This window comes from Manacus vitellinus, unplaced genomic scaffold, assembly GCF_001715985.3.
Source record: "Manacus vitellinus isolate BGI_N305 unplaced genomic scaffold, ASM171598v3 scaffold_4_pilon, whole genome shotgun sequence".
Classification (NCBI taxonomy): Eukaryota; Metazoa; Chordata; class Aves; order Passeriformes; family Pipridae; genus Manacus; species Manacus vitellinus.
In genome coordinates, this window is record NW_021940604.1 from 21,572,828 (window position 1) to 21,598,640 (window position 25,813).

At 37.9% G+C, this 25,813-nt stretch overlaps 1 protein-coding gene across 1 annotated transcript in view; it reads left to right on the forward strand.

Moving 5' to 3' along the window:
• REV3L (REV3 like, DNA directed polymerase zeta catalytic subunit) overlaps positions 1 to 25,176 on the forward strand; it is a 79,086-nt gene extending 53,910 nt beyond the window's left edge. The window contains exons 20-32 of the mRNA XM_018077767.2: positions 4,718 to 4,836; positions 5,537 to 5,655; positions 6,622 to 6,763; positions 10,248 to 10,492; positions 11,489 to 11,597; positions 12,440 to 12,646; positions 13,280 to 13,389; positions 14,432 to 14,546; positions 17,486 to 17,623; positions 18,532 to 18,722; positions 19,791 to 20,037; positions 21,410 to 21,619; positions 24,014 to 25,176. Coding sequence (XP_017933256.2) covers positions 4,718 to 4,836; positions 5,537 to 5,655; positions 6,622 to 6,763; positions 10,248 to 10,492; positions 11,489 to 11,597; positions 12,440 to 12,646; positions 13,280 to 13,389; positions 14,432 to 14,546; positions 17,486 to 17,623; positions 18,532 to 18,722; positions 19,791 to 20,037; positions 21,410 to 21,619; positions 24,014 to 24,154 — 2,093 coding nt within the window. The 3' untranslated portion in view covers positions 24,155 to 25,176. The remainder of the gene's footprint in view (positions 1 to 4,717; positions 4,837 to 5,536; positions 5,656 to 6,621; positions 6,764 to 10,247; positions 10,493 to 11,488; positions 11,598 to 12,439; positions 12,647 to 13,279; positions 13,390 to 14,431; positions 14,547 to 17,485; positions 17,624 to 18,531; positions 18,723 to 19,790; positions 20,038 to 21,409; positions 21,620 to 24,013) is intronic.
• Positions 25,177 to 25,813: the final 637 nt, after the last annotated feature.

Genomic DNA, 25,813 nt, shown 5'->3' on the forward strand with positions numbered 1-25,813 from the left:
CTCGTTGACTTCAGTCATTCAGATACCTATCATAATCATCATCTGTGGTTTCTCTGGCTGGAATATGAGGATATAAAAATGCTCCTGCACAGCACTTGCCCTGGCCAGCAGCACTGTAATAAAATCCTCACTTTCAATACCCACTCTTTTACTGTGGGCAAATTTTATTGGGCCCAAGTGCTGATGCTTTCCTCCAACATTGGGGAAAAGTCTGTTTGGATTTTTTTTCTTGAAAACCTGGAGAGAAAATTATCCATGAGAATGGTAAGCCTAGTGTCTATATTTAGCCAATCAAAAGAAGCTATCATTTTGAAGAATGCAGTTAGTGAAGAGCTAAATAAATGTGCTCTTGCACCTGAGGAGAACCAAGATGACTGTAAAATTACAAACTGTCTCAAAAATTTGTTGTTACTCTTTGCAGTCATGAAGAGGATATAGATGAGGGAGATTTTAAAAATCAAACCCATTGAAAAAAATGCTTTTTTCAGGACTCTTGCCAAAGATCTGCACAGAAACTAAATAGCCATGAAATAAGTACTTTACTGTGATTGTTCTATTAAAAATTTGAGCCTGTTGCTTTGTAGTGGTTGCAAAAGCATGTTTTAGGAATTATGGAGCAAGGAGAATATGAAGCAATGAATGTAAATGTGAAAAATGTAAAAATCTGTAGTGTGCTTGTACGTCAAGTACTGTGGTTCTAGCTTCCTCATAACCTTCCCCCCTCCCTAAGTGGATAAAGGAGAACTGGTAAAGATGAGAAGGATAATCCAAATGTGTCTAGTAATTTAATAAGTTGGGATTCCAGAAGAGACAAAACTGTATAGGAAAGGTAAAAGCCTATGAAATCTTGAGGGATAAAGGGAAATATGGATTGGTTTTTCATGGTCTTTTCCAATGCAAGAACCAGAAATAAGTGAAGCTAATAAATGGCAGCTACAAAATAGAAGTTAATTTTTCATCCCTATGTTATTGAACTGTTGAGTTCCTTGTCACAAGATAATACAAATGCTTAAGGTGTATATTGCTTTAAGAAGAGATAAATTATTGGAAGAAAAATCCATTGGGATCTATGATATATGTGAAAATAATGTCTCGCCCAGGAAGCTGCAAATGGTTAGAAGCTGGGAGAGACCTAGAGGGAGTATCAATAATTGCTTCCCCCATCTTGAAGCATCTGCTTTTGAGTACATGATAGAACATGATATGGGCTAGTTGAATCTTTGGGCATACCCAGCATAGGAATAGCATCTCTTATGTTGGAGTCCTTCCTGTGTGCCTGTCCAGAAGAACACGATGTTTTAGAAGCACTATGTTCACATACTCCTTCCTTCAGGTTTGAATATTTGTACACTGTTTTGATGCTTTTGATACCTGTGACATGTTTAGAAAAGACCTGAGTTATAGAGTCCTCCCAGGGACAAGAAAACATAAGATAAAATTTGTATCTTCAGTTGAAAGTTGTTGGGAATTGGACTTTGGTGAATTTTTAAATACTTAATATGTGAAAACAGGAGCGCATGATAGTTTAAATATGAATTGGCTCACAAGTTTTATTTTTTAGCACAAAGCTCTCAAATTTGTTCTTTAGAAATAATAACTGATTGCATGAATCTTGTTATGCAATTTCCCTGATGGTTCAAATTGAGATCATACACTGACTGCAATAAGAATGCCTCTGCACTCAGTCTTCAGAAGCACTAAAGAATGTTCTGAAAAATTTTTGACCTGTTACACCTCAAGATTTGCAATGTCTTTGGTAAGAGGAGCAGTAAGTGTTGTAGTCAAAGGTTCTTTAACCTCCAAGGATCAGAAAGGTTTACTGCTCTACTGTAGAAGTATGGCTGAACAATCTCTTCAGTTTGGGACAGGTAACTAGTGTGTCTCTACTGTTGTTCTCAAAGGCTGAGTCAAAGCTCTTGTCTTGCAGGGCAACTCTGTCTGCACTGTAGTTGATGCAGAATCAACAGTTAGATCAGCAAAGCTCTTAATAATACCCATCTTCCTGACATAAGCTCTTACTCAAGTTACTGGTATTGAGATACACATTAATCAGTCCTCAGAGAAAGGGGACTGTATGGTTCTTAAAGGTGATGTCATTACGTATTTCACAGTCGGGCTTCCTTCTCTACAAATATCAAGTCCCACACAACGTGGGTTCAGTTCTAGTGAAGGAAACTAGGATTGTAGCCCTTAACATTTTTGAACATGAAATTCAAGGGGGCATGCAGGACATAGGCCTGATGTCCCCAGCACTGGTATTCATAGTGCAGATGTTCTTGTGCATCTTGGTAGATGCACATTCAGAAGTGGAATACATAACATTTAAAGTGTTTCTTAGAACTGATGTTATTGTAAGGTAAGTAATTATTTTTTTTGACACAGTTGCAGAAGATAAGAATATGTTCACACTGATGAGCTCTTCCCAAAAATGTCATGCCATAAGTGTGGGCTTGCATGCAAGATCATATACGTTCAAGTTGTTGTGTTCTCTGTTGCTTTGTGGCCTCCTTGTCCACAGTTTTGACCCCGTTCCTCTTGCTTTTTCAACCCCTATGCTTCATATTTCCCTCCCTTCTTCACATGCTGTATTTTCAGAACAGGAAGTTCCTTCAAGCAGTATGCTCCTCTTTCCTCCTATTGAAATAAAGATGGAAGGTACTTTTCCTTCCCTTTCCTGTGATTTCAACTTAACAAAAAGAAAGCTGGACTTCTCTCTGGTTTTGCTTTATTGGCTGAGTCTGGTGCTGCCTCTGCCATTTACAAGTGAACTATTCATAAGTCATTAAGACACATCACAACAGAAGTGAGTACTGTGCCTGTGCATAGTGGCATTTTTTTATGTGTGCACTGTGGCCTCCTGTTTCCTTCTTTGCATCACAGCTCAAAGTTAGGGAGTGGATAACAGAGGATAAGAGGAGACTTCATTTCATCTCATACACTTGAAAGATAGGAAGAATGTCCAGTTCTGCTTCTCAACAGTGTAGTTCTCAAAGAGGCTTAGGTATTTCTGGTGATATGTTCCCCACACCAGTTGTAGAGTAGTACAGGTTTTTGTAATTTGGCAGTGCTCATCACATGCAGAGTCTGGTTCATCAGGGTAGTGGGTCTTCCTTGTGACCACAGTATACTTTGTTACCTGTCTTTACCTGCAAGACATGAAGCAAACTTGAGAAATACAGGGCATCTCCTAAACAAGTCAAAAGAGAACTAGGAGACTGCTGAAACTAGAACTAACCAATAGTTTCTTCTTCCAATAAAACAAAAAAAAAATTGAGGGGGGGAAATCATAAGTTCCTCGCGTTCACGGGAGATCCGGCAGGTGGAAATGAAGAAAAGCAGAAGACAAAATGTTGCTGCTTGTAGGCCATTTTTTCCATGCAAACATGAAAAAAGAAATTGCTATTTTTGTTCCTTAAAAATCTGAAACAAGGAGGTTAAAAAGATAGTATACATTTTGGTGAAGCGAATGAAAGGTCTGCTAAATTTTTACTCAAAACAGAATTGATAAGGTCAGCAAATGACAAATAGGTTTTGTTAGCCATATTTAATTGATAGGATACACATTTGAAAGGTCAACATGTGAAATTAAGTCTGTATTATGTTTCACAGCAGTTCTGCAGAATTTCATGCAATTTTTACTTCTGTCTTCAAGAGCAAATGTGTTTCTTGGCTGTCTGAGGAACTGATTGCTCAGTTCATATCATTATTTTAAAGCGTTATGTATCCACACTTCTGCACACTGTCCAAAACGTTCTGCTTTTTATTAACAGAATACTGTACAGGCATACCTGATAAATGAGTGATGGCAGAATACAAAAAAACCAACAGTTGAAAAATGGGTATGAATTTAGAAATGTGAGGAAATTGCTTCAAAGTGCATTCTCTTCCATTAAATTATTGAGAAGAAATAAGACAGGAGGATTAAATCAGTGTATTTTTCTATTGAATTTAAATCTGCGTGGTACATTTAAAAAAACATCTATGTGAGCTCTGCAAAGAATACCAAAACTGTAGACTTACGCTGACTGAAAAAAAAAGATGGTTTCAAGAAATGTATACCAAAAAGACTGTCTTTTCTTGTGTTCTAGTATTCCAAAGCATGACAAAACTCAAGGATGGCAAAAGACAATGTATTTCTGTACTTTGGTCACCACTGTCTCACAGAAAGATGCAGAGTGCTGATTTTGTTCCTTCTTTTTATCTTCTCTCTCTGTGCTACCCAGAACTCATGTCTACCTGCTCCCACTGTGGTGGGTTTGCTTTTACTCTATGAAAAGCACTGACTTTTCTCTCCCATGACCTGGTTCCAACTGTGCAAGATCTTTGCAAGTAAAACCTTGAGTTATAAACTCTTTCGGGCAGAAGTCACTTTTTTTCAATTATAATTTTTTATGTTGTGCACTAATGTGTGTGCAACTAACTCTCGAGTAACATTCAGCATTGCTTAACTGATGTATTCACTGTAGAGAATATATTGCCTTGGACACCATTTCAATGAAACCGAAGTTTCATTCGGAGGAATGTGCAAGAGCAGAAAAACCTGGGGGACTTTTATTTAGAGATCGTGTAGATGACTGGTAAATAAATAATCTTGTGCAATCAGTAACAGTCTTTATGAATTCTTATTTTTCTAGAGAGTTCAGGTTGGAAGAGGGATAGCTTGATCTGGTCTTGACTGTCTTATAATTCGTATAAAATTCTCTTTTAATGTCTTTAGATGAAAAGAAAGAGAACAGATTTGCAACCGAGCTGGATGAATATGGATCGGATACAATGAGTGAAATAAATATTGTTGGGCGAATTATGTTGAATATTTGGAGAATGATGAGAAATGAGGTAAAGTTTTTAAAAGGTTAATGTTTTCACTTACTAGCATTTTTTAATTATTGTAGACTTTGTTGAAAGTTTCATTTAATTTGTGTAACTCTTTGATCTTTTTCTTTCTACACCTTTTCAAATAGAGTAGTTTGCTGCTTTTTGAGAATGGATTTTGCATATTGTTAAAATAAAAAATAAAATAAAATAAATAAAATAAAAAATAAAAATAAAAAAGTCTTGAATCAGTAATGTTTTATAATGATATATTCCTTTTCCCTTCTTTGTTGGTTTGGAGAACAACTTACCTGTTTTAAAAATTTGAATTTGTCTAATATGGTTCTTTTACAAAATTAAATACTTGAACTTATTTTAAGCTGTTAGATTTACTCTTTTCTTTTTTTTCCTTTTTTTTTTGTTTTTTTTTTCCATTTATGACCTTACATTTAATACTCAAATGGTTCAGTCTTTACAAATCTCGTTCTGACTAAATTCAGACCTTATCTTTATGAACTGCTTAATTCTGCATATTCTTTTCAGTTGATGAGGGATACTCTTTCCTGACTTGTTAGGGACTTCTAAGTATAAATGCTTACCTTTTTAACAAAATACCAAAAAAAAACCCCACAAAACTTTAATTGTTACAGTTTTTGAAAAGTAGAGATTTCTTTGATTATGAAAGCTATTGTTCATCTTTAATGCGTCCACTGTGTTTTTCTAGGTGAATCTAACAAATTACACTTTTGAAAATGTGGGCTTTCATGTTCTTCATCATCGTTTTCCTTTATTTACTTTCCGAGTTTTGTCTGATTGGTTTGATAATAAGGCAGATGTCTACAGGTAATGATCTATTAATCCATTTTGTTTGTTGTTTTTGAGGCCAGATTCTTAACATCGGATAGGTATAAGCTGAAGTCAACATAGGAAGAAATAATCAGTTTAGTTCAAGCACTAGAACAGTGTATATGCAGCAACATGAGCTTATTTACTTGGCTGTTCTGTTGTATAGTTATACCCTCAATATTTCAACAAGACATTTTCAGTTATAGTTTCAACATATCTGAATAGATGTACTGTTTTGAAGTTCTGTAATGTCTTTTATTTGTCTATGCTATTCATCAGAAGGGCTTTTAATGAACTGTCAGCTTCTGTTTCACTTCACAGTGCATGTCAAACAAACTAGGCTTAAAAGTAGTACAAAACAGTGTGCAACATGTTAAGACAGTAACTAGAGCTGCTTGAAAATACCTTTATATAACGTGTGTCATATTGAGCTTCACTCTTCCATGAGTGATTTGGTATTGCAAGATATGAACAATTCATAAAACTGAGTACTGATCTGCATGTTGTTTGTGACATACATATAATTTCTGTAAAAGTTAAATACTTTTTAACTAGGTAGAAACTTGGTTTATACTGAAATTCTAAATTTATGTTCAGCTGAGATAAGCGTTCTTAATATAGAAGGATGTCTCCACAAAAGGTCACTCTGTTAAAAAAACCATGTAAACACATGAAGAGAAACTCAGTTTCTGTTTTGATAGTCCTTTAGGACAGTAAGGAAAACAGAATATAACATGTCATTGAGAGATGCCTTAAAAGTAGTTTGCTGTAACACATTCTGTGAATATCTTTAGAATATGTAAGTATATATTTATGTATGCAACATTTTTGAAAAAAACATGAAAATGTCCTAGAGGTAATTTTATTTGCTGGTTTGTAACAAGTTATCATAAAAATACGTTTTTCTTAGTAGAAGGAGCAGCACTCTCCGGATTGTTTATAACGAGGCATTTGCTTTCACAGATGGAAAATGGTTGATCATTATGTTAGCCGGGTCCGTGGGAATCTCCTGTTGTTAGAGAAACTGGATTTGATTGACAGAACAAGTGAAATGGCAAGACTTTTTGGCATTCAGTTCTTACACGTATTAACAAGAGGCTCCCAGGTAAGACTTAGTTTTTCTTATACTTCACAAAATCAATATAGGTTTTACAAAATGTTTTAGTTTTTCAGTATCTTTTCAGTCCATAAATGTATTTTCATAGGGTCACAGAAGACTGTTGACATGAAATTAGTGTGAAAGTGAAACATAAAGAATACCATTTAGTCCATTATTGCTGCTTTTGAGTTGACTAGTCTCAGAGTTTAAAAATAGCTGTTAAAAATAGAGTTGCCCAAATTTAATCATGCCAGTAAATCTCTTTCTTCTACTCACTTCAGAAGCACTAAGCTTTCACTTTGAGTTGGTATCGTTCACGCTTAGATGAGTCTGAAAATGAGTGCTCTCCAAAACATAAGTATAATTGGGCGTGTTTTAGAAAGACGAGATTATTTTCTTCCAGGCAGACAAAGCTGCATCGAATATATTCTAAGTGACATTTCCTGTGAAGCAGACTTGTGAGTGAGATTTGCCATGCACGATGTGTGCGGTTCTATTGTTTTGGTACTAGCATCAGAGAGAAAGGGAGAAGGACAGAGTGAGAGCTACTGTTTATTTGAGACCCCAGCACTCTCCAGTACTACTAAAGGCTTTCCTTGCCCAGGTTCTGAGTGACTAGACTAACTCGACTGTTGTCGTGGCTTCATGTGAGACCTGAACAGCACCTGAAATGAGGCAGCTACTCTCTCATGTGTTACAGCTCTTCTATTGTCATCTTCTTTCCTACTATACTTCTTCTCCTACTATCTTTCTGCTTTCTAAAAAACAGCTGACCAAAACTGATTTTTTTTTTTTGCCAACTTCTATGGACAAAAAGAAAACTTAAAGACTAATGTCCTAAGCAGACACCATTGTCATAAGACAGGCAGATATGGGAGTGTCTAAAGCTGCAGTTTCCTTAATTCAGTCCAGTTAAAAAACTTTTGCCAGCTTTTTTCCTTTGACTGCAATTGTTATGTCATCTCTTGACCCAGTGCAGGTTCTTGTTGGTTTTGCTGGTAATGGCCCTCTGTTTGTGAGGGAGTGGGGAGCAGGCAGGCAGGCACCCATAGCAGAGCCATGGTGGCATTCAGTAGGTATTTGCCAGTTTATCTCCCTGATTTACCATATTATCAGAAAATAACCGCTCTTGGAGCAAGGGAAGAGAAATGCACAGCTAGGGACAGGGAGTGTGGGACCGGCATACTGCCAACATAGATATGCTTAAACTGTCATGATTGCAGCCCACAAACACTGTTCTGCCTGTCATTTTCTCAAATGTCTGTGAGTGGGAGTGAGCAACAGAAGCATACTGCATTTTCTATCCTGACTGTTCTTTTCTCTTCCCTTCTGTGCACCTATGTTCTGTTTCCAGTGAAACTTTCTGGATCACAGAAACAGCAGTTGCAACAATTCCCAGTCACTTCAAATAATTTTTTTATTCACTCAGAAGAATCATCACTTCCTTTTATGAAGATATTCCTTTTCTCTTTAGCTGAAAGAGATTTTAAAATGGAATAGTAATAAGAACAGATTTCAGATATCTTAAGTTATTTTTCCATGTTTCTATCTCTCACTAAGTTTTACAATAACTTTCTAAAGTATCTTTTTATTATTTTGTTGTATGAAGCCATCTTGAACACTCCATAGTAGACTAAACAAATCTAACAGGAAAGGGTTATAGGCATACTAATTATTAGTGAGATGATTGAAGAACTTGCTGATTTTTGCACAGGAGTTAGCAGAGCTCATTTGAAAGAGCTTTAAACTTGATTTGAAGGGGGAAAGGGATAAAACCAGGCTCACTAGAGATAAGCCTGGGAGCATCACGCCAGTATTTGAGAAACCGTGTCCTAGCAAAGTCTTTCAGTCTGCTGTCTCAGTGGAGGTAGGGGATGGAGATCTATGTGGCAGCAAGGACAAAAGGATTATTACTGTGTTAGAAACCACAGATGTGCCTGAGAACGGTCATGTAGAGATTAGGGCTTTCCCCCCCCACCCCACCCCCAAAAAAGGGGAAAAGAGATCGATAACCTGACTGAACTGCATGTACAGCAATGCACACAGCATGAGCAACAAACAGGAGGAACTGGAAGCCATTGTGCAGCAGGAAAACTATTACATTGTTGCCATCATGAAAACATGATGGCGTGACTCACACAGCTGTAGTGCTGCAATGGACAGCTATAAGCTCTTCAGAAGGAAGAGGCAAGGAAGGAGAGGTGTCCCTGTATGTTAAGGGAGTGTTTCCATTGTCTACAACTTAATGATGTTGACTATAGGGTTGAGTGTTTGAGGGTGAGAATCAGTGAGAAGGTCAACAGGACAGATGTCCTGGAGGGAGTCTGTTATAGACCACTCAACCAGAATGAAGAGGCAGATGAAATATTCTGTAAGTAGCTGGGAGAAGTCTCATTATCTCTAGGCTTTGTTATCATGGGAGACTTCAATTTACCCAGTGTCTGTTGGGAATACAACACAGCAGAGAGGAAACAATCCAGGAGGTTCCTGGTGTGTGTGGAAGAGAACTTTGATACAACTGGTAAGTGAACCAGCTAGGGAAGGTTGGACCTGTTGTTTGTGAACAGAGAAGGACAGGTAAGTGATGTGATGGCTGGAGACCATCTTGGGCACACAGATCACAAAATGATAGAGTTTGCAGTTCTTGGAGAAGTAGAGAGGGGGTTCAGCAGAATTGCCACCTTGGACTTCCAGAGGGCAGACTTAGGAGACTGGTTGAGACAGTCCCACAGGAGGCAGTCCTGAGGGGCAAAGGAGTCTTGGAAAGCTGGATATACAAGAAAATCCTAAAGACACAGGAGCAGCCTGTTCCCGTGTGCTGAAAGACTAGCTAGTGAGGGAGAAGGACCAGCATGGATGAACAGAGACCTTTGGCTGGAACACAGGAGAAAAGAGAGTGTATCACCTTCAGAAGAAGGGTCAGGCAACTTGAGAGGACTACAAGGATGTTGTGAGTTTATGAAGGAGGAAAATAGAAGAACCGAAGTCCAACCAGAACTTAATCTGGTTACTGCCATAAAAGACAACAAAAGATATTTTTACAAATACATCAACAACAAAAGGAATGTTAAGGAGAATCTCCATCCTTTATTGAATGCAGGGGGAAAATATAGTGACAAAGGAAGAGGATAAGGCTGAGGTACTTAGTGCCTTCTTTGCCTCAGTCTTTAACAGCAACACCAGTTGGTCTCTGGGTATCCAGACCCCTGAGCTGGAAGACAGGGAGCAGAATGAAGCCCCCAGATTCCAGGTGAAAGTGGCCAGGTGATGTGCCACACCACTTAGACACACACTTGTATGGTGCCACATGGGATCCCATCCAAGGGTACTGAGGGAACTACTTTTCTGTACTTTAAATTTAGAAAATATAAGTGTGCATTTGCACTGTTTTAATGCACACGTGTTTGTTCTGCATTTTTGAAATTATAATGATTATATATCCAAATAATATATATATCCAAACTGATATAATATCCAAACTGTTTTGCAGTATCGTGTGGAGTCTGTGATGCTGCGTATTGCGAAGCCAATGAATTACATTGCTGTGACACCCAGTGTCCAACAGCGAGCTCAAATGAAAGCCCCACAATGTGTTCCCTTAATAATGGAGCCAGAATCCCGCTTCTACAGCAATGCAGTTCTTGTCTTAGATTTCCAGTCATTATATCCTTCCATTGTGATAGCGTACAACTACTGTTTTTCAACCTGCCTGGGACACGTTGAAAACTTAGGAAAGTAAGTTGTTCTTCTTTTCTCAAACTTTTATTCCATAGAGACTTTAATGTCTTCTCTAAGCTACTGAGAACCCTTGGTTGTTCTTGGAAAAAATGGGCAGGTATGAATAGCATCATTTTCTGTTACACAGTAGGGATGATAAAAATCTACCATGTGGGTGTGTGCGTAAGCACATATATACATATACACATCAATATGTATTTTTAATTAAATATAGAATTAGACTGTGTTGTGTTAAAAAAAGCAACAAACAACGATGTGTATGTGTGCGTGTGTACATACACCTCTTTCATTATTGTGGTGATGCTGTTTTTTAATATTGCTTCAAAATAAGGTAATGTAAATGCACAACCCATCTTCAAAACTGGACTAGTACTACTCCTTAATAAATTATGGCAGTTCTTTTAACAGTTGTAGTTCACTCTGATCTTAACTATTTAAAATTAAAAGATACAATGAGTTATTCTCATGAATAGATGTGTAGCATCTTTTATTGAGCTTAACAGTTATTCTGTTAATTGGAAGAAAATCTCATTGCTCTTTATAATTACCTCTATAAAACAGTATTTTGAAGAATGGGAAGATGCATGCAGTAATTGCTAGGCATCACCATCAGGCTTTTAAGTTTCTGATTTGAAATTCTGAGTTTGTAGGAAGAAAATTTGTGGAATGTGGTACTCGGTAAACATGTATGGTTTCCATAGGGCATTACTGTATGAATACGTGCCTCCACCAACTCAGAATTTGGAAATAATTCATTAACACAGAAGAGACTTGATAAATTAGGCATGCATTGGAATTTAGCCGTTTATTAGTACTTTATTCCTAGAGCCTTTTGCCTTTGGCTAAGAAATATGAAATTATGTTATGTTTGTTTATACCTGAGTTTATTCTATCCTTGCTGGCATTATCAGCATTTCAATGTGAGCTGATGCTGTGCTTGATTGGGCTGTAAATTAATGACTTGTCTTCTTATATAAATTCTCTCTTTATTAGATATGATGCATTCAAATTTGGCTGTACATCTCTCAGAGTACCTCCTGACTTACTTTACCAGATTAGGCATGATATCACAGTGTCGCCCAGTGGAGTAGCTTTTGTCAAGGTAATTATACTAGTACTCTTTGACAGGCATTTTCACTCCGTGTTGGCTGCCTATCTTAAGGTCAAATTGATATTGTAGTTTATATTTTGCTACATTAAGAGCAGACAGAAAGGGGAGGTTCAGTCTCCCATTTCACAATGTTTTTTGATATTTGTCAAAGCGTTGAACTTCTGGCAGTTCAGGAAGTAAAATGTCATTTTATGTTTTTCTTTTTACTGAAGACTTATTTCATCTATAATTAAATTGTATTTTACTTGTGTAGTTTGGGGATCAAGCAGTAATTATCTGTGTGTAACTCTTCATTCGTCTCCTGCCTGCAGAATGCTTTCCTAGAAAAAGAGTCATGGACTGGGAGATGAAACTCCCTGACTGTTGTTCTCATTTTGTATTCTGCTGGCTGATTTGTAATGGATATGGCCTGGAGTTCTTACAAATGGTTAACCAATCACCAGCATACATGTATTTAATGGAAAACAAAAACTTTAAGTAAAGAATATTTGCAGAATTTTTAAAAGACAATATTCCTTCAACATTTAATATTTTGAGAATTAACAGTATTGAAGTCCCATTTTATTTAATAAGATTATCTGAACGTTGCATTAGCAGGGCTGATGAAAACAAATAACAAAAAGTTGTTTACTCTGCCCTTAAGAGCTTTGCCTATATTCTAGATTCCTTGTAATATTTGTGGGAAAATCCAAGCTGTTGGTGGCTAGGGCATCTTACTAATTACTTTGTCTTCCTGACAGAGGTTAACTAACAGTTCTGGGTTTTGATTTTACTCCTACCTGTTTAGGTTAGGCTTTTAAACATATTTTTTTTCTTTGTTCCCTTTATGGCAGCCTTCAGTAAGAAAGGGTGTGCTGCCAAGGATGCTGGAAGAAATCTTGAAGACTAGGATAATGGTCAAACAGTCAATGAAGGCTTATAAGCATGACAAGGCTGTGACTCGAATGCTTGAAGCTCGTCAGTTGGGTCTTAAATATATTGCTAATTTTACATTTGGTTATACTGCTGCTAATTTTTCTGGAAGAATGCCATGCACTGAGGTAAGGGTTACAAATAAAAACACATAAAAAATGTAGGAAAGGCACTAGTCAGATAACATAGTATTATAATTTTTTGAAACATACTTAAACTAAAAAAAGCTGGTTTTATTTGTAATACTGCAAATCAGCAACTTGGGATTTATTTGTGACCTTTTGGAAAGAAATGTCTTATTTTTCTTCTTCCCATAAAAAGCATTTGAAGTTGGCATTTCTATAGAACTATCTCCAAAGGTGGATTGGATTACAGTTCTAATAGTGGAAATAAAATAAAAACATTGTAGCTATTTCATAGTTTTCAGAGGAATCAGCAGAATCCAAAACCTAGAGAAAGTGGTCCAAAGCAGTCATGTCTTGCTCCTTACACTTTCAATATGTCTGAAGAAGTTTAAACCAAATTTTTCTTTCTTTTAATTCTTAATATTTTTTTGTCATTATTCCTTCAATTCTTGTTATTTTAGGGTAATTTAAGCAAGCCTTTTATTTCTTATATGCATTTAAACCATAAAATAAAATATATTGTCTCAATGTAGTAATTTTCATAAACAGATCAAAGACAGTTAGACTGTGTTTACCATGAGCTAGTGTTTGGTTTAACAGTAGAATAAAACTTTCAATCTGTCTTTAACTTTGCAGATTGGAGATAGCATTGTCCACAAAGCCAGAGAAACATTGGAGCGTGCCATTAAATTGGTGAATGATACAAAAAAATGGGGTGCTCACGTTGTGTATGGTGATACAGACAGGTAATTAATGGTCTGCTTCTTATAATGTTTTAAAATCATAGTAATTCTTTGTAGATAGATTTTTCTTTTGTCTCAAAAAGGGGAACATATGATGCTGAAAAGAGTACGTGGACCCTCTTTGGATGTTGCTTACTGTCCTGCAGAATATGCAAAGTAAATAATATCCAGTTTCCTCAAGTTTGTTAGGACTCTTAGAACTTTGAAGGTTTCCTTTCATTTGAAAATTATATGGAACAGAAAGAGGGGGGGAAATAATATTATTTCAGTTGTGAATTAGTATAAATCTAATTTACCAAATTACTGGTTTTGTGCCCATTTCTGATGTTGCTTTTATTTTAGAAAATAGAGTATTTATAACATAGTAGGCATTACCTCTTGAGGAAGGCACTATTTTAAGCTTCAAAAGTGGATACAATTCAGAAGCAGCCACCAGAGCATGCAAAGATATTATTAGGCTGCCTGAGATACATCATATAAATATTTCCCCTTTCTCAGTCAATCTTTCATCTAAATAATAGCCATACTCTAGGCATATTTATCTCTGTTCTACACTCAGATAATTTTTCAGCCATTGGGAAACAAAGCTTGTCTGGGTGTCCTTCTGTAACAACTTGTGAATCCAGTGACTGATTTCAGCTCGATTTGATAAAAACTTGAAATTTCAAAGATACTGAATTCATAGTAGTTTCACTTAAAAAAATTGTTGAAGAAAGGAAGTAAAATCCTATTGCTGCTCATGGGCGGCAAAAGTGGCGTACCCAGAGTTCTTTACAGTTCTCTCCTGTGAACTCAAGTTTTGCAGTGCCTGGGAACGTTTGTGTTTCCTGCCTCAGCAGCTGGTCACAACTTCCTCAGGCCTTTGGCACTCCTCATTTCATACTGAACACTGAAGTTTCTCAGATTTTTCGCTTTTCTAGCTGAAGGAAGGGAATGCAGTTGATAACAAAATCCCTGCCTTGCTACCCCAGAAACTATAGCTTATAATTTTCAGGAACCAAGTTGAGCAGATTTGCACTTATTTCCTATGTCTGATTTCTTGTAGCATGTTTGTACTCTTGAAAGGAGCCACGAAGGAGCAGTCTTTTAAGATTGGTCAAGAAATTGCTGAAGCTGTAACAGCAACAAACCCCAAACCTGTTAAACTGAAGTTTGAAAAGGTAAAAGGAAAATACTTGAGTATGTTGAATGAAAACACTGTTATTAAAAAAAAAAAAAAAAAAAGAAGATAAAAGATCTTTCTGGACCCTAATGTAGGATAAGGATATACAACAGTTTTGTGCTGTGGTGTTTCTCTGGGTATATATTGCAAGCCCCTTAATGCCTCAGGGACCTTGTCAGAGGAGCACTGCAGTATCAACAACAAAAAGAAATATTCCTACTTTCACATCAGGATGCATGGTGGCCTGTTGTGCTGGCAGCATCAGGCAGTTTGAAATTCCTGTCTCATCAGTTTTGGGAAGCACCTCCCTGGGTTTGACATTACTGATTACTTTTTATGACAAGGTAACACCCCTAGTTGAGAAGGGAAGCCAGTTGATATAAACTTTTTGGATTTCAGCAAAGCTTTCAAGGTCTCTCCCAGGATCCTTCTGGACAAAATGTCCAGCCTACAGCTGGATAAACACATCATGTGGTGGATGAGCAATTGGCTCATGGGTTGAGCACAGAGGGTGATAGTGAATGGGGTAACATCAGACTGGTGACCTGTCACTAGTGGGGTTCCACAGGCCCCCACCTTAGGCCCTGTGCTCTTCAACATCTTCACGAATGACTTGGATGCAGGACTGGAAGGGATACTAAACAAGTTCGCAGATGATACAAAACTCTGAGGAGCTGTTGACTCACTTGAAGGCAGGGAGGCCCTTCAGAGAGACCTCGGCAAATTAGAGGACTGGGCAGTCATCAACCATATGAAGTTCAACAAGGGAAAGTGCTGGATGGGGCAGTCTTGGATGTTTGTACAGACTGGGGAATGAGATCCTGGAGAGCAGTGCCACAGAAAGGGACCTGGGTTGATGGCAAGTTGAATATGAGTCAGCAGTGTCCTGGCAGTCAGAAAGGTCAACTGTGTCCTGGGGGCATCAGGCTAAGCATTGCCAGCTGGTCAAGGGAGGGGATTGTCCCGCTCTGCTCTGCGCTGGTGTGGCCTCATCTTGAGTCCTGTGTGCAGTTTTGGGCACCACAATGTAAAAAAGATATTAAGCTATTAGAGAGCATTCAAAAAAGGGCAACGAAGATGATGAAGGGCCGTGAGGGGAAGCTGTATGAGGAGCTGCTGAGGGCACATGTCTGTTCAGCCTGGAGAAGAGGAGACTGAGGGGAGACCTCATTGCAGTCTGCAACTTCCTCATGAGGGGAAGAGGAGGGGCAGGCACTGATTTCTTCTCTGTGGTGACCAGTGACAGGACCCAAGAGAATGGCCTGATGTTATGTCAGGGGAAGTTTAGGTTGGATATTAGAGAAAGGTTCTTCACCCAGAGGGTGCTGGGTACTGGAACAGGCTCCCCAGAGAAGTGGTCACAGCACCAAGTCTGAGTTCAAGAAGCGTTTGGATGATATTCTCAGGCACATGGTGTAAGTCTTGTGGATGGTCCTGTGCAGGACTAAGAGTTGGACTCAGTGATCCTCGTAGGTCCTCTCCAACTCGGCATATTCTGTCATTCTCTGTTACATACCTACATTCAAACCAACTTGTGCGACTTAGTAGAGAAAATGTTCACCATCCCTGATGCCAGTGCATTAATTACAAGCCTGATATTTATTCTTTAGTCAGCCTTAGCACACTTCGGGGTATGTCCATGTGATACATAAATATACCTATAAAATGAAAAATCATAAAAATCCATTCAGTAGGCTTCTGGAAGAAATATTGATGACAAGTCTTTTCTAGAAGAGCAAGGCAATGTGTTACTAATTTTGCTGAAAGTTTATAATTGTAAAATCCTTAGCAGGGTGTTCACGTGAGTTAGCATTAGTTCTAGCGATCCGGATATTTTCAAAGTACATACCTGACTCAATGAGTTCAGTCAGAATTCTTAAGCAAATTGCCATTTTCCATGGAAAATACAGTAGAAAAATATTAGCAAGAAAAGTCAGGATTCCTGTAGAAGGCACAGCAACTTTTGCTCACTGAGTGATGTACAGGGACCCTTTCCACTTTGAGGCATTTCTGTGTCATTAAGCTGAAGGATTAATTGGCCAGAAAATAATTCACTAGGTGCAAGGATCCACTTGAGAAGATATCTGAGTGCTTCGCTTTTAAGTGCTCTTCTTCACCTGTGGGTCAAAATACTGAGTACACTTTATACAGTAGCTTCCTTGCATAGGAACAGGAAAATGCCTCAAAGCCGGAGCATCTGTTCAGGAAGATAGGATACCTATATGCAGGACCCTCTTCAGCCTGAGGCAATCTAAATTCACTGCTCCCTCTTCCACAAGAGCCAGGAAGATGTGGTGTTATCCTAATAACACTGTGAAGAAATCATTCTCCATTCATTCATTTAAAACTGGTCAAGGAATACTGACACAATCAAGAATGAAATAAGAGGTTGGAGAAAACAAACCATTACCCTAAATATCCATTCATGAGAAAACCATTCCTCCAAGCATAGACATTAAGAAAGCATACTTTCCCAGATGGAGATACTAGCTGATTTTTGGCACTTCCTAATTAGATAAAGTTTGAAAACAGAAAGTTCTAAGCACTACTTTTCCTGGGAACATTTTCTTCTCTGATGTTTAAAATGAAGTTACCTTTATAAGAAAGAAAGATAATGGAGTTACATTAGAAATGGTGACAGGTACAATCCAAAAATTAAGGGTACTTGCAACAATTTATACTGTCAATTGTCATCTGAGGTTCAGCTAGATGAAGTAGAAAGTGATTTAAGAATGGAACTCCACAGAATCCCAACTTCGTCTGCCATCCTTTAACAGTCCTTTGATCTAGTTTATCAGTTTCAATGATTTAACAAAAAAACCAAAACACAACAATGGCAACAAAGTAAAGTATTCCTTAGGAAACCATCTATGTTCAAAGCCACCTTATATTCTCAACACATGCCAGATTGGGCTATCTTCTTTCTAAACATTTCAGGTGTACTTGCCATGTGTCCTGCAAACTAAAAAGAGGTACGTGGGTTACATGTATGAAACATTGGACCAGAAGGACCCAGTATTTGATGCAAAAGGCATAGAGACAGTCCGAAGGGACTCCTGTCCTGCTGTTTCCAAGGTAAAATGTTCATAGATTTCTTCCTGAGTGAAATTATAGTATTCTGTTATTTCATTTTATATTTGTTCTTTCTCAGAGTTCCTAGTCCTTTTGAGTTGTCTGAGACTTCATCTGTTTTTCTAGTATGAGCCATTTGAAAGATAAATTGAAGATCTTTCACAGCATTACAAGGACTTGCATTTTAAATCTTATATTTCATCCCTAAAGACCCCATAAAAAGCCCTTGGCCCATGTAAGTTCTTTAAAAGACCATTCTTGATCCAGTTCACTTTAATGGAAAGTAAGTATTAACTCCCAGATGAGTGAGACACACTGATATGTCTGCTGAATATCTCACTTATATAAATCTAGGTTTGTTAAGAATTCATTTAAAATAAGCTTTCTTACCTGTATATTTTAAACTATGTATTGGGAGGCTGTAAAGAAATGGCTCTTGTTGTTAGCCAAATTAAAACAATTTTATGCCAGTAAGAAAGGTAACCAATTAGGAGGATTTACTGCTCTTTTTTCCTTCTCTTTTTTTTTTTCCTCCTTTTTTTTTTTAATTCTTATTCTTTTGTTTGCTGAAGTGGTCAGAAAGTCATGGCAAAATGTTTTAGATGACAGGGAAAAACCTCTCTCATACTCTGGAAGACCTCTGTAATTGTTGAAGCAGTCTTAGTGCTGGAGTATGGATGATGTCATGAAAGATATGTCAAACTGAGGAAAAAGTTGTCGAGTAGTGTGTCTACAAATGTCTTTGAGTGGAAGTGATTGCAACCTATTGTCATATTAACATTCTAGTTCACCACTGGTACTTTTTCTGAGCAGTGTATTCATATTTCCTTATAATTTACTGAATAAATTGGAATTAAATGTTTTTCATTAAACATACATGATTTTCTCACCTTTCTCATTTATTTAAAAAGATACTTGAGTGTTCTATCAAGCTGCTATTTGAAACACGGGACATAAGTCAGATCAAGCAGTATGTTCAGAATCAATGCATGAAGCTACTGGAAGGAAAAGCCAGCATGCAAGACTTTATCTTTGCAAAAGAGTACAGAGGGAGCTCAGCTTACAGACCTGGAGCCTGTGTACCTGCCCTAGAAATCACCAGGTAATGAGATTAAGAAGTGCTAATCATCGATATTTTTTATCTTGACCTTTGTGCTGACAAGTTATGAGGAGGAGATCATAGGTATTTTTTATCTTGATCTTTGTACTGACACATTTTGAGTAGATCATTGATATTTGTTCTCTTGACCTTTATACTGTCAAATTGTGGGTAGCAGTAAGATCTCTCCTTCAGATACTGTTGCAGCAGTTGTCCCTGGCTTCCTTCTGTGTGCGAAAAGAGATCAGGCATGAGATGGTCCTAGAAAGCCATTTTGTAGTCCTGGAAGCAGCCACACATGTTTGAGAGTAAAGTCTTGTCCGGATGTTGTAACAGTGTGTTCACTCCTGTTACTTATGTTTTGGGTTTTGTATAGGGGCTTGACTCTCCACCTATCACTCACAGATATTAGATATGATAAAAATTGTAATAATGATGTCTCCCAGTGCTGTGAAATACATTACCAGGCATAATTTTTCATTTTTAAAAAAGTACCTTACTTAAAGTTAATATTTCATCCCACTGATAATGTTTATTAGAAATAGATAGTGTGAGTTGGCACATTTTGCCACCTTGCTTAATACAAAAGGTCTTCCAATTAAGCTATACTTTTTTAGTAAAATAAAATCCAAGTCCAAACTGAATTGTCCTTTGCTTTCTGAGCAAAGGACAATTCAATTTGAAGCAGGTATCAATCTACTGAGCAAGCAATCTCAGAAAGCAAAGGACAATTTGACCAGAAAGCAAATTCTACTTGAGCTCTTTTTAATTCCCTGGCTGCTCTTTATTAAAATATTTCTTTAAGGAAGAGGTAGCTAAAAAGCAACCTGCATGCAAATCCAAGTGACATGAAACAGAATGTGGTTTTAGGGCACATGTTCCAAGTTCTAAAATTCAGGTCTGATCACAAGATAAATTAAAAATGAAACAATTTGGTCCTGTGCTTCATAATAGATGTTAGCTCCAGTCATCTGGAGAGCAACTGATATAATCAGATGGGGAAGCTTATAACCAAATGGATTAACTATGAATTTGCCTCTGGATGCATTACAAAGACTATTTTTTAAACAGGAGAATGCTTGCCTATGACCGTCGCTCAGAACCGCGGGTTGGGGAGCGAGTGCCCTACGTCATTGTGTACGGCATGCCCGGCCTGCCCCTGATACAGCTGGTGAGGCGGCCCATCGAAGTCCTGCAGGATCCCAACCTGAGGCTGAACGCCACGTACTATATCACCAAACAGATCCTGCCCCCACTGGCCAGGGTGTTCTCACTTATCGGCATAGACGTCTTCAGCTGGTACCATGAGTTGCCACGGGTAAATGTTTTCAAACAGTTAACAAGTGCAGTGCATCTGTACAGGGTTTGGCTTCATTGTGACTTGTAATGGAATGAGGTTTATATGAGGCAACAGCAGAGAGTATTTTACAAAGCAGAGTTTGATGCTCAAACATGCAGTCCTGATTCTTAGATCTTCTGTGTGGTTTTTTCACTTCAATTTTTTCAGCCAGCTGTTCTCTGCAGGGTTGGTCACACAGTCATATTCTGTTTTCTGACCCCTTCCATAGTTTGTGAGAATGTTTTGCTGTGCTGTATATTTTTAGTAGTATGTGTATATGCATCTGTTTAGCAAATAGATGTTGGAAATCCTATTTTCCAAAACATTCTGACGATCCTTCCTCTGTATAGAAAAGGTGGTATGCCCCAGCAGCAGGAAAACGTCAAAAATTTGTATCACCCGAAATTTTAAAATAATTATATCCAAACCTGACTTTCCTAAAAGTTAAAAAAGTCATTGGGATGCAGGAAGAGAAGCACTAGATAGCTGGATTTTAGTTCGTGATACCCCTTACAAAAAGGGGATAGCGAAAGACAGTGTGTATGTGTTACTCTGCTCAGTGTGGACTTCAGCAACATAGTAGTACCTCATATTTCCCACTGCAGACTTTTAATACAGCCTCGAGTGACTTCAGTTCTTTTCTCTACCTTTCCAATGGCACTGTGACAGTCACCTTAAGTATCTCAAATAAGCTGCTCTAAAAAGGTGAAAAGAGCCCTGGCTTTCTGCAAGGCCAGGTACCACCAAGGAAGTCACAGAGAGCAGAGTAGCAGGAGAGTGAAAGGTAGCACAAAGCTTAAGTCATGCAGCAGCAGGAGCAAGTGAAGAGAACAAACTTCTCTGGGTGACAGAGCAGTGGTGGAGCCTTGTCCAAGGAAATCAGAGCATGAGTTAGTGCCATGGACCAAAGCACCATGGCAGCTCTGTGACCAGGACTGCACCAGCACAGAAACTCTAAGGCGGGCAGAATCTGGAAGGCAGTCACTGAGGCTGCAGCCAGGGCATGTTTAGATGTCAATCAGATCAGCAGCTAAAAAAGGAACAACTGCAGGAGGTGGAGTTTGAGTTGAGATCAGGAGTTTAGCATGTGACCGAGGATTTCTTTGGTTATTCTTTCTCTTCTCTGGTGAGGTTACCTGTGAAATAAATATAGGTGTGGGTTCTATTCACTTCATGCCAATGCTGCACTCTTCAGAGTGATGCAATCCATGTTCATAATTTGTGTATGAACTCATGCCCTGCAGGCTGTCTTGTACCTTCTTGTTCCTTAAAAAAAAACCCTTATGTAATCTAGAAGTAAGGCAAGCTGCTCTTTGAAAGTTCATTACCTCTTAATTATTTTTCTTAACAGATTCAGAAGGCTGCCTCAACTGCCCGCACTGAGCTAGAAGGACGCAAAGGCACCATCTCCCAATATTTCACGACCTTACACTGTCCTGTGTGTGATGAACTGACCCAGTATGGGATCTGTAATAAATGCAGAAGTCAGCCACAGCATGTGGCAGTGATTCTCAACCAAGAAATCCGAGAGTTGGAGCGTAAGCAAGAACAGCTGGTCAAGGTACGATTAAAGCATTGTCATATGTCTGTCAGCAAAAGACAGGGGCTGGAATTTCAAAACAGGGTGTCACTGAATGCTCACAACAGAAATGGGAAGTACAGTTCGGGTGTTAAATGCACTGCAGCTTGTTTGCTCTTCCCGTTGGTGTCGCAGGCAGCGTAGCAGCTGTTACTCTCCTTAGCTTTGCCTAAAACTGAAGGCAAAGAGGGGCTCAGAACAGAAGATGCTTTTCTCATTTTCTTCTTTTTTTTAAGATCATCTTGTATGGTTTGTAGGTGCCTTTTTATAATGACAGTGATGGAGAGCTGTGAAAGTATGAAAGATTCACCTTTTTTGCATTAAGATAACGGACGATGCTCTAGTAACAAAAACGTTTGTGCCAGAAAACTTATTTATTTATATGTATACCATGGATGTGTTTTAGCTTGGAGGTTTTCTTGTTACCTTTCCTCTCCATAGGAATTTTCCAAGCTGTTTTTTCTCTTGAGCTAGAAATCAATTAAGAGGGTAGCTGACTGTGCCCGTGAATATATGATAGCAAAGCACAGTGTCTCCTCTTGTGGAAACGTGTATACCCTCACCTAATTTTCATACTGTTGTATTTTATAATTAATAAATATATTGGTTAAAATTTATTTTTTGCACTACCACAAGAACGATTTTGAAGACTTGTCTGAATTTCAGAGACATAAACATTCCTGTAGTCTAAGCATTGATTTAGTAGGTTCTCATGGGGTAGTTATAAACCCACAGTAATTCACTATTCATAAATATTGCATTACTAAGGTGTGGACTTCTTGATGTATTTTGTAATATTTGCTCTTACCTGCATTATAAATGGCAGTAAGTAAGGAGATGCACGTTCTGCAGTTTTCCTACGGTACTCTGAATTTTCTACATTGCTCTTGTTCTGGAATAAATCAGAACTTGGCAGATTGGTCCAGCTCCACAGAAGGATCAGTGGGTTTGATTAGAACATTCTTTTGTCCCTGCAACAGCTCGGCAAGGCCTAGGATCCTGATCCAGTCAGTGTTTGACGTCTCTGTAAGAACACCTGTCTTATTTTAATATGAAGGCATATATATCCTTCACAGCCTAAATTTTTGGCCCTCTGTGACTATAAACATGCTGGAGCCAGCAGAAAATTACTTAAAAATTATGTGCTGTAGATAAGGACCATAGACTTCTCCCCTCACAAACTGAATTTAGAACGTGTCCGAAGTACAGTTTAGTTTGGTCTCTTGCATTTGAACCAGCTACAGCCTCTTTTAAAAGAACTAGGATAGATGTATATCTGAGGTTACAAACCCTGGAACAAGTTGTTTAAATCCTGTTCCTTTTGGTCATGGTTGCAGGCCAGAGGACTGGTATCCTCTGAGGTGCCACATGGGGACTTGGCCAAGAGGGGCTGCTCCTCTCTGGCTATTGTCGGTCTGAGTTTCTGGTCTGCAGGAATTCGGTGCTGATGCAGGTCTGGCTTGAGAGGGTGCTGGTTCCCAAATAATTTTAACATGGAAAGAAGGAAAAGAACTAGTTTTAAAAGCAAAGTGATACAATTTTGGTTTGTTGTTCAAGCTATGCAAATGGTAAGATAAACTGTGTAACATTTTAATGTTACAAAACACAGGTGTGGTTGGAAGGAAACTTCTGAGGTTTTGGAAAAACCACGGGAGGTGGCAAATGTTGCAAAGGATAAAAATAAAATAGCAAAGCAGAAGACTTTAGTTTTCTGAAGGTAGCTACCATTGGAAAAACTGTGGCTGCTGCTATTTTAGTCAATCTGGTATCTCATGTTAAAAGTACTTTCAAGCAGCATTAACAAGGAGTTCCTTGAACAAGGAGAGCAGTGCAACTTATGTGGCCTGTGTATTACTGTCTTAGGAGTGATTGACTCTGACTAGATAAAACTCTAATTGAAGCTTATTTTGAAACAAGAGTAATTTATTTAACGTCCCTTTCCTCTGCAGAGAATAACTGCAGAATAAGAGATGTTTATTTTTTCACTAGGAAACTTTTATACAGTTTATCATGAATAGAACACTGTCCTGCTTAAATCCACTTAACGTATTTACCTTGCTTTTTCAAGTACCACCACGTGCGAGTAGAATTTAATTAGCAGGATTTGAACCCGGGCTATACAGTCCTGCTGTTGTTCTCTGCCCAATTTAGAGTGGGTGCCTGCCAGCCGCCCCACCCGCGGCCAAATGAGCCAGCTGGCAGCGACAGGAGGGGCTGCAGCAGAGAAGGGAGCTCCTCTGGATCCCTCTGTGTTGGGGAAAAGCTCAGTGCAGCAGCCTGTCCTGGTGATAGTCTTGACTTAGTAGTCCCAAGTGGTTTATGCCTTGCTTGTGTCACTTAAAATAATCTGGTTTGCTTTTTTTACATGTAATGTAGATATGCAAGAACTGTACAGGCTGCTCTGATCGACAGATCCAGTGCATCTCCCTCAACTGCCCAATACTTTTCAAGCTCTCCAGAGTAAGCAGAGAACTGTCAAAGGCACCGTATCTTCGCCAGCTACTTGACCAGTTTTAAATGATCTGTGTTACAGGATTCCAGGTGCTATTTTTTTTTCTTCAGTGTTTACCACACTAAGACTATTGTGCATGGTGCTTTTTTCAATTCTCATCTAGTCCAGGATTTCCATTTTACCTGTTGGGTTTATTATCTGAAGAATAATGAACACTTATCATAACTAAATTAAAAAAAACCAAACCCAACCCATTTGTTGATCTATGAATCGCTCACTTTTTAAGATGTACAAATTTCTTCTTCCTTTCATGTTTCTAACATACTGTTTTATAATGCTGATGTTGAAATAGCTCTGTGTACCATCTTGTAAATCCATTTCAAAGTAGAAGTCAAGTTTACTTCCTGGAGGAACGAGCACTGAAAACCTCTTGAAATGATAAAACCATTTGTGTGTGTTTTTGAACTGTCAGTATCAAGACGTGTTACTTATATATTATCCATTCACTTTATAATTTTGTCTGCGAAATATTTTGTAAATACACTTTTTTACTTTTCAAACAACTGAGTAAAATAATGTGCAATGACTTTTATACAGATAATTTTAAAGTTGGTTGGTATATCTCCTCCTAAGTTTTGCTTGATTCCAAGTAGATTATTATTTGATCAAACTGTGCAAGCAGTAGTATGTGTAGCATTTTGAAACATCATTTTCTAAAAATTGCTGTCTTGCTTTAGCTATTAATGGGGCATTGTGAGGAACTGTGCAAAGACATTTTTGTTACAAACCTGTGGGACTGTTGCAATACTTTAAATATAAAATTTTATTCCATTTTTGCTTGTTTTGTATAGACATTTCTATTGCTTCTAAATATGCTTAAAATATTTTCTTTCCTTACATACTGTACAGTTAAATCTTATTTGCCACCATCTTGACAAAATGTGTATTTAGAATATTTGTATAACTGTATAAAATGGAAAAGGAATTATGTGGTCAGTGCATTGTTTTCTAAACTGGAAATCATTTTGTTTTAGAAGTTAATAATGGAAACCATATTAAAATTGAATAAAACAATATGGTAAAAAATTTATTTTATTTTTTTTTTAATATTTACCCTCAGTTGCAGACACCTTTGTTCCCCTTGTCTGGCACACACAGTAATATGAAAAAGTCTGTTCAAATACGAGTTAAGAATCCAGCTTAAACTTCAGGATCTAAAATCTCAGTAGCAATTCTTAGAGGCCTTCCCCAAACCAGAAGATAAATATTTCCAGTTTTGCATTAGTCAGAACAGGACTAAGTTTGAGATTTAGAGTCCAGAGTAGCTTTGAAAAATAAACCAAAACTTTATTTACATCAAGGAACCTGAGTGCCTTCTCCAGATAGGAATTTATTACAGTCAAGACACAAGTCAATCTATTAAATTTCACATTATACAGTATGAGGTAAAGCCCACACCAAGCAGAATAAAAACTATTAAATATATAATGGAACATCCACAGATTGCAATGTACTTGTATGCAAAGTAGATAAAAAAATAAACCATCAAGGCATAAAACTTTGCCTGCTCCTGCATTCAAGCATTGGTCATGTACAGAATAAAAGTGCAAATGCGAGGAGTGTGAGTGCTTGCAGTACATTCCAGTACGTGGCAGTGCTATGGAGATAAAGTATTAAATAACACTTAACTGCAAGAGGTTACCTTTCACACTGTAGCAGAGTGC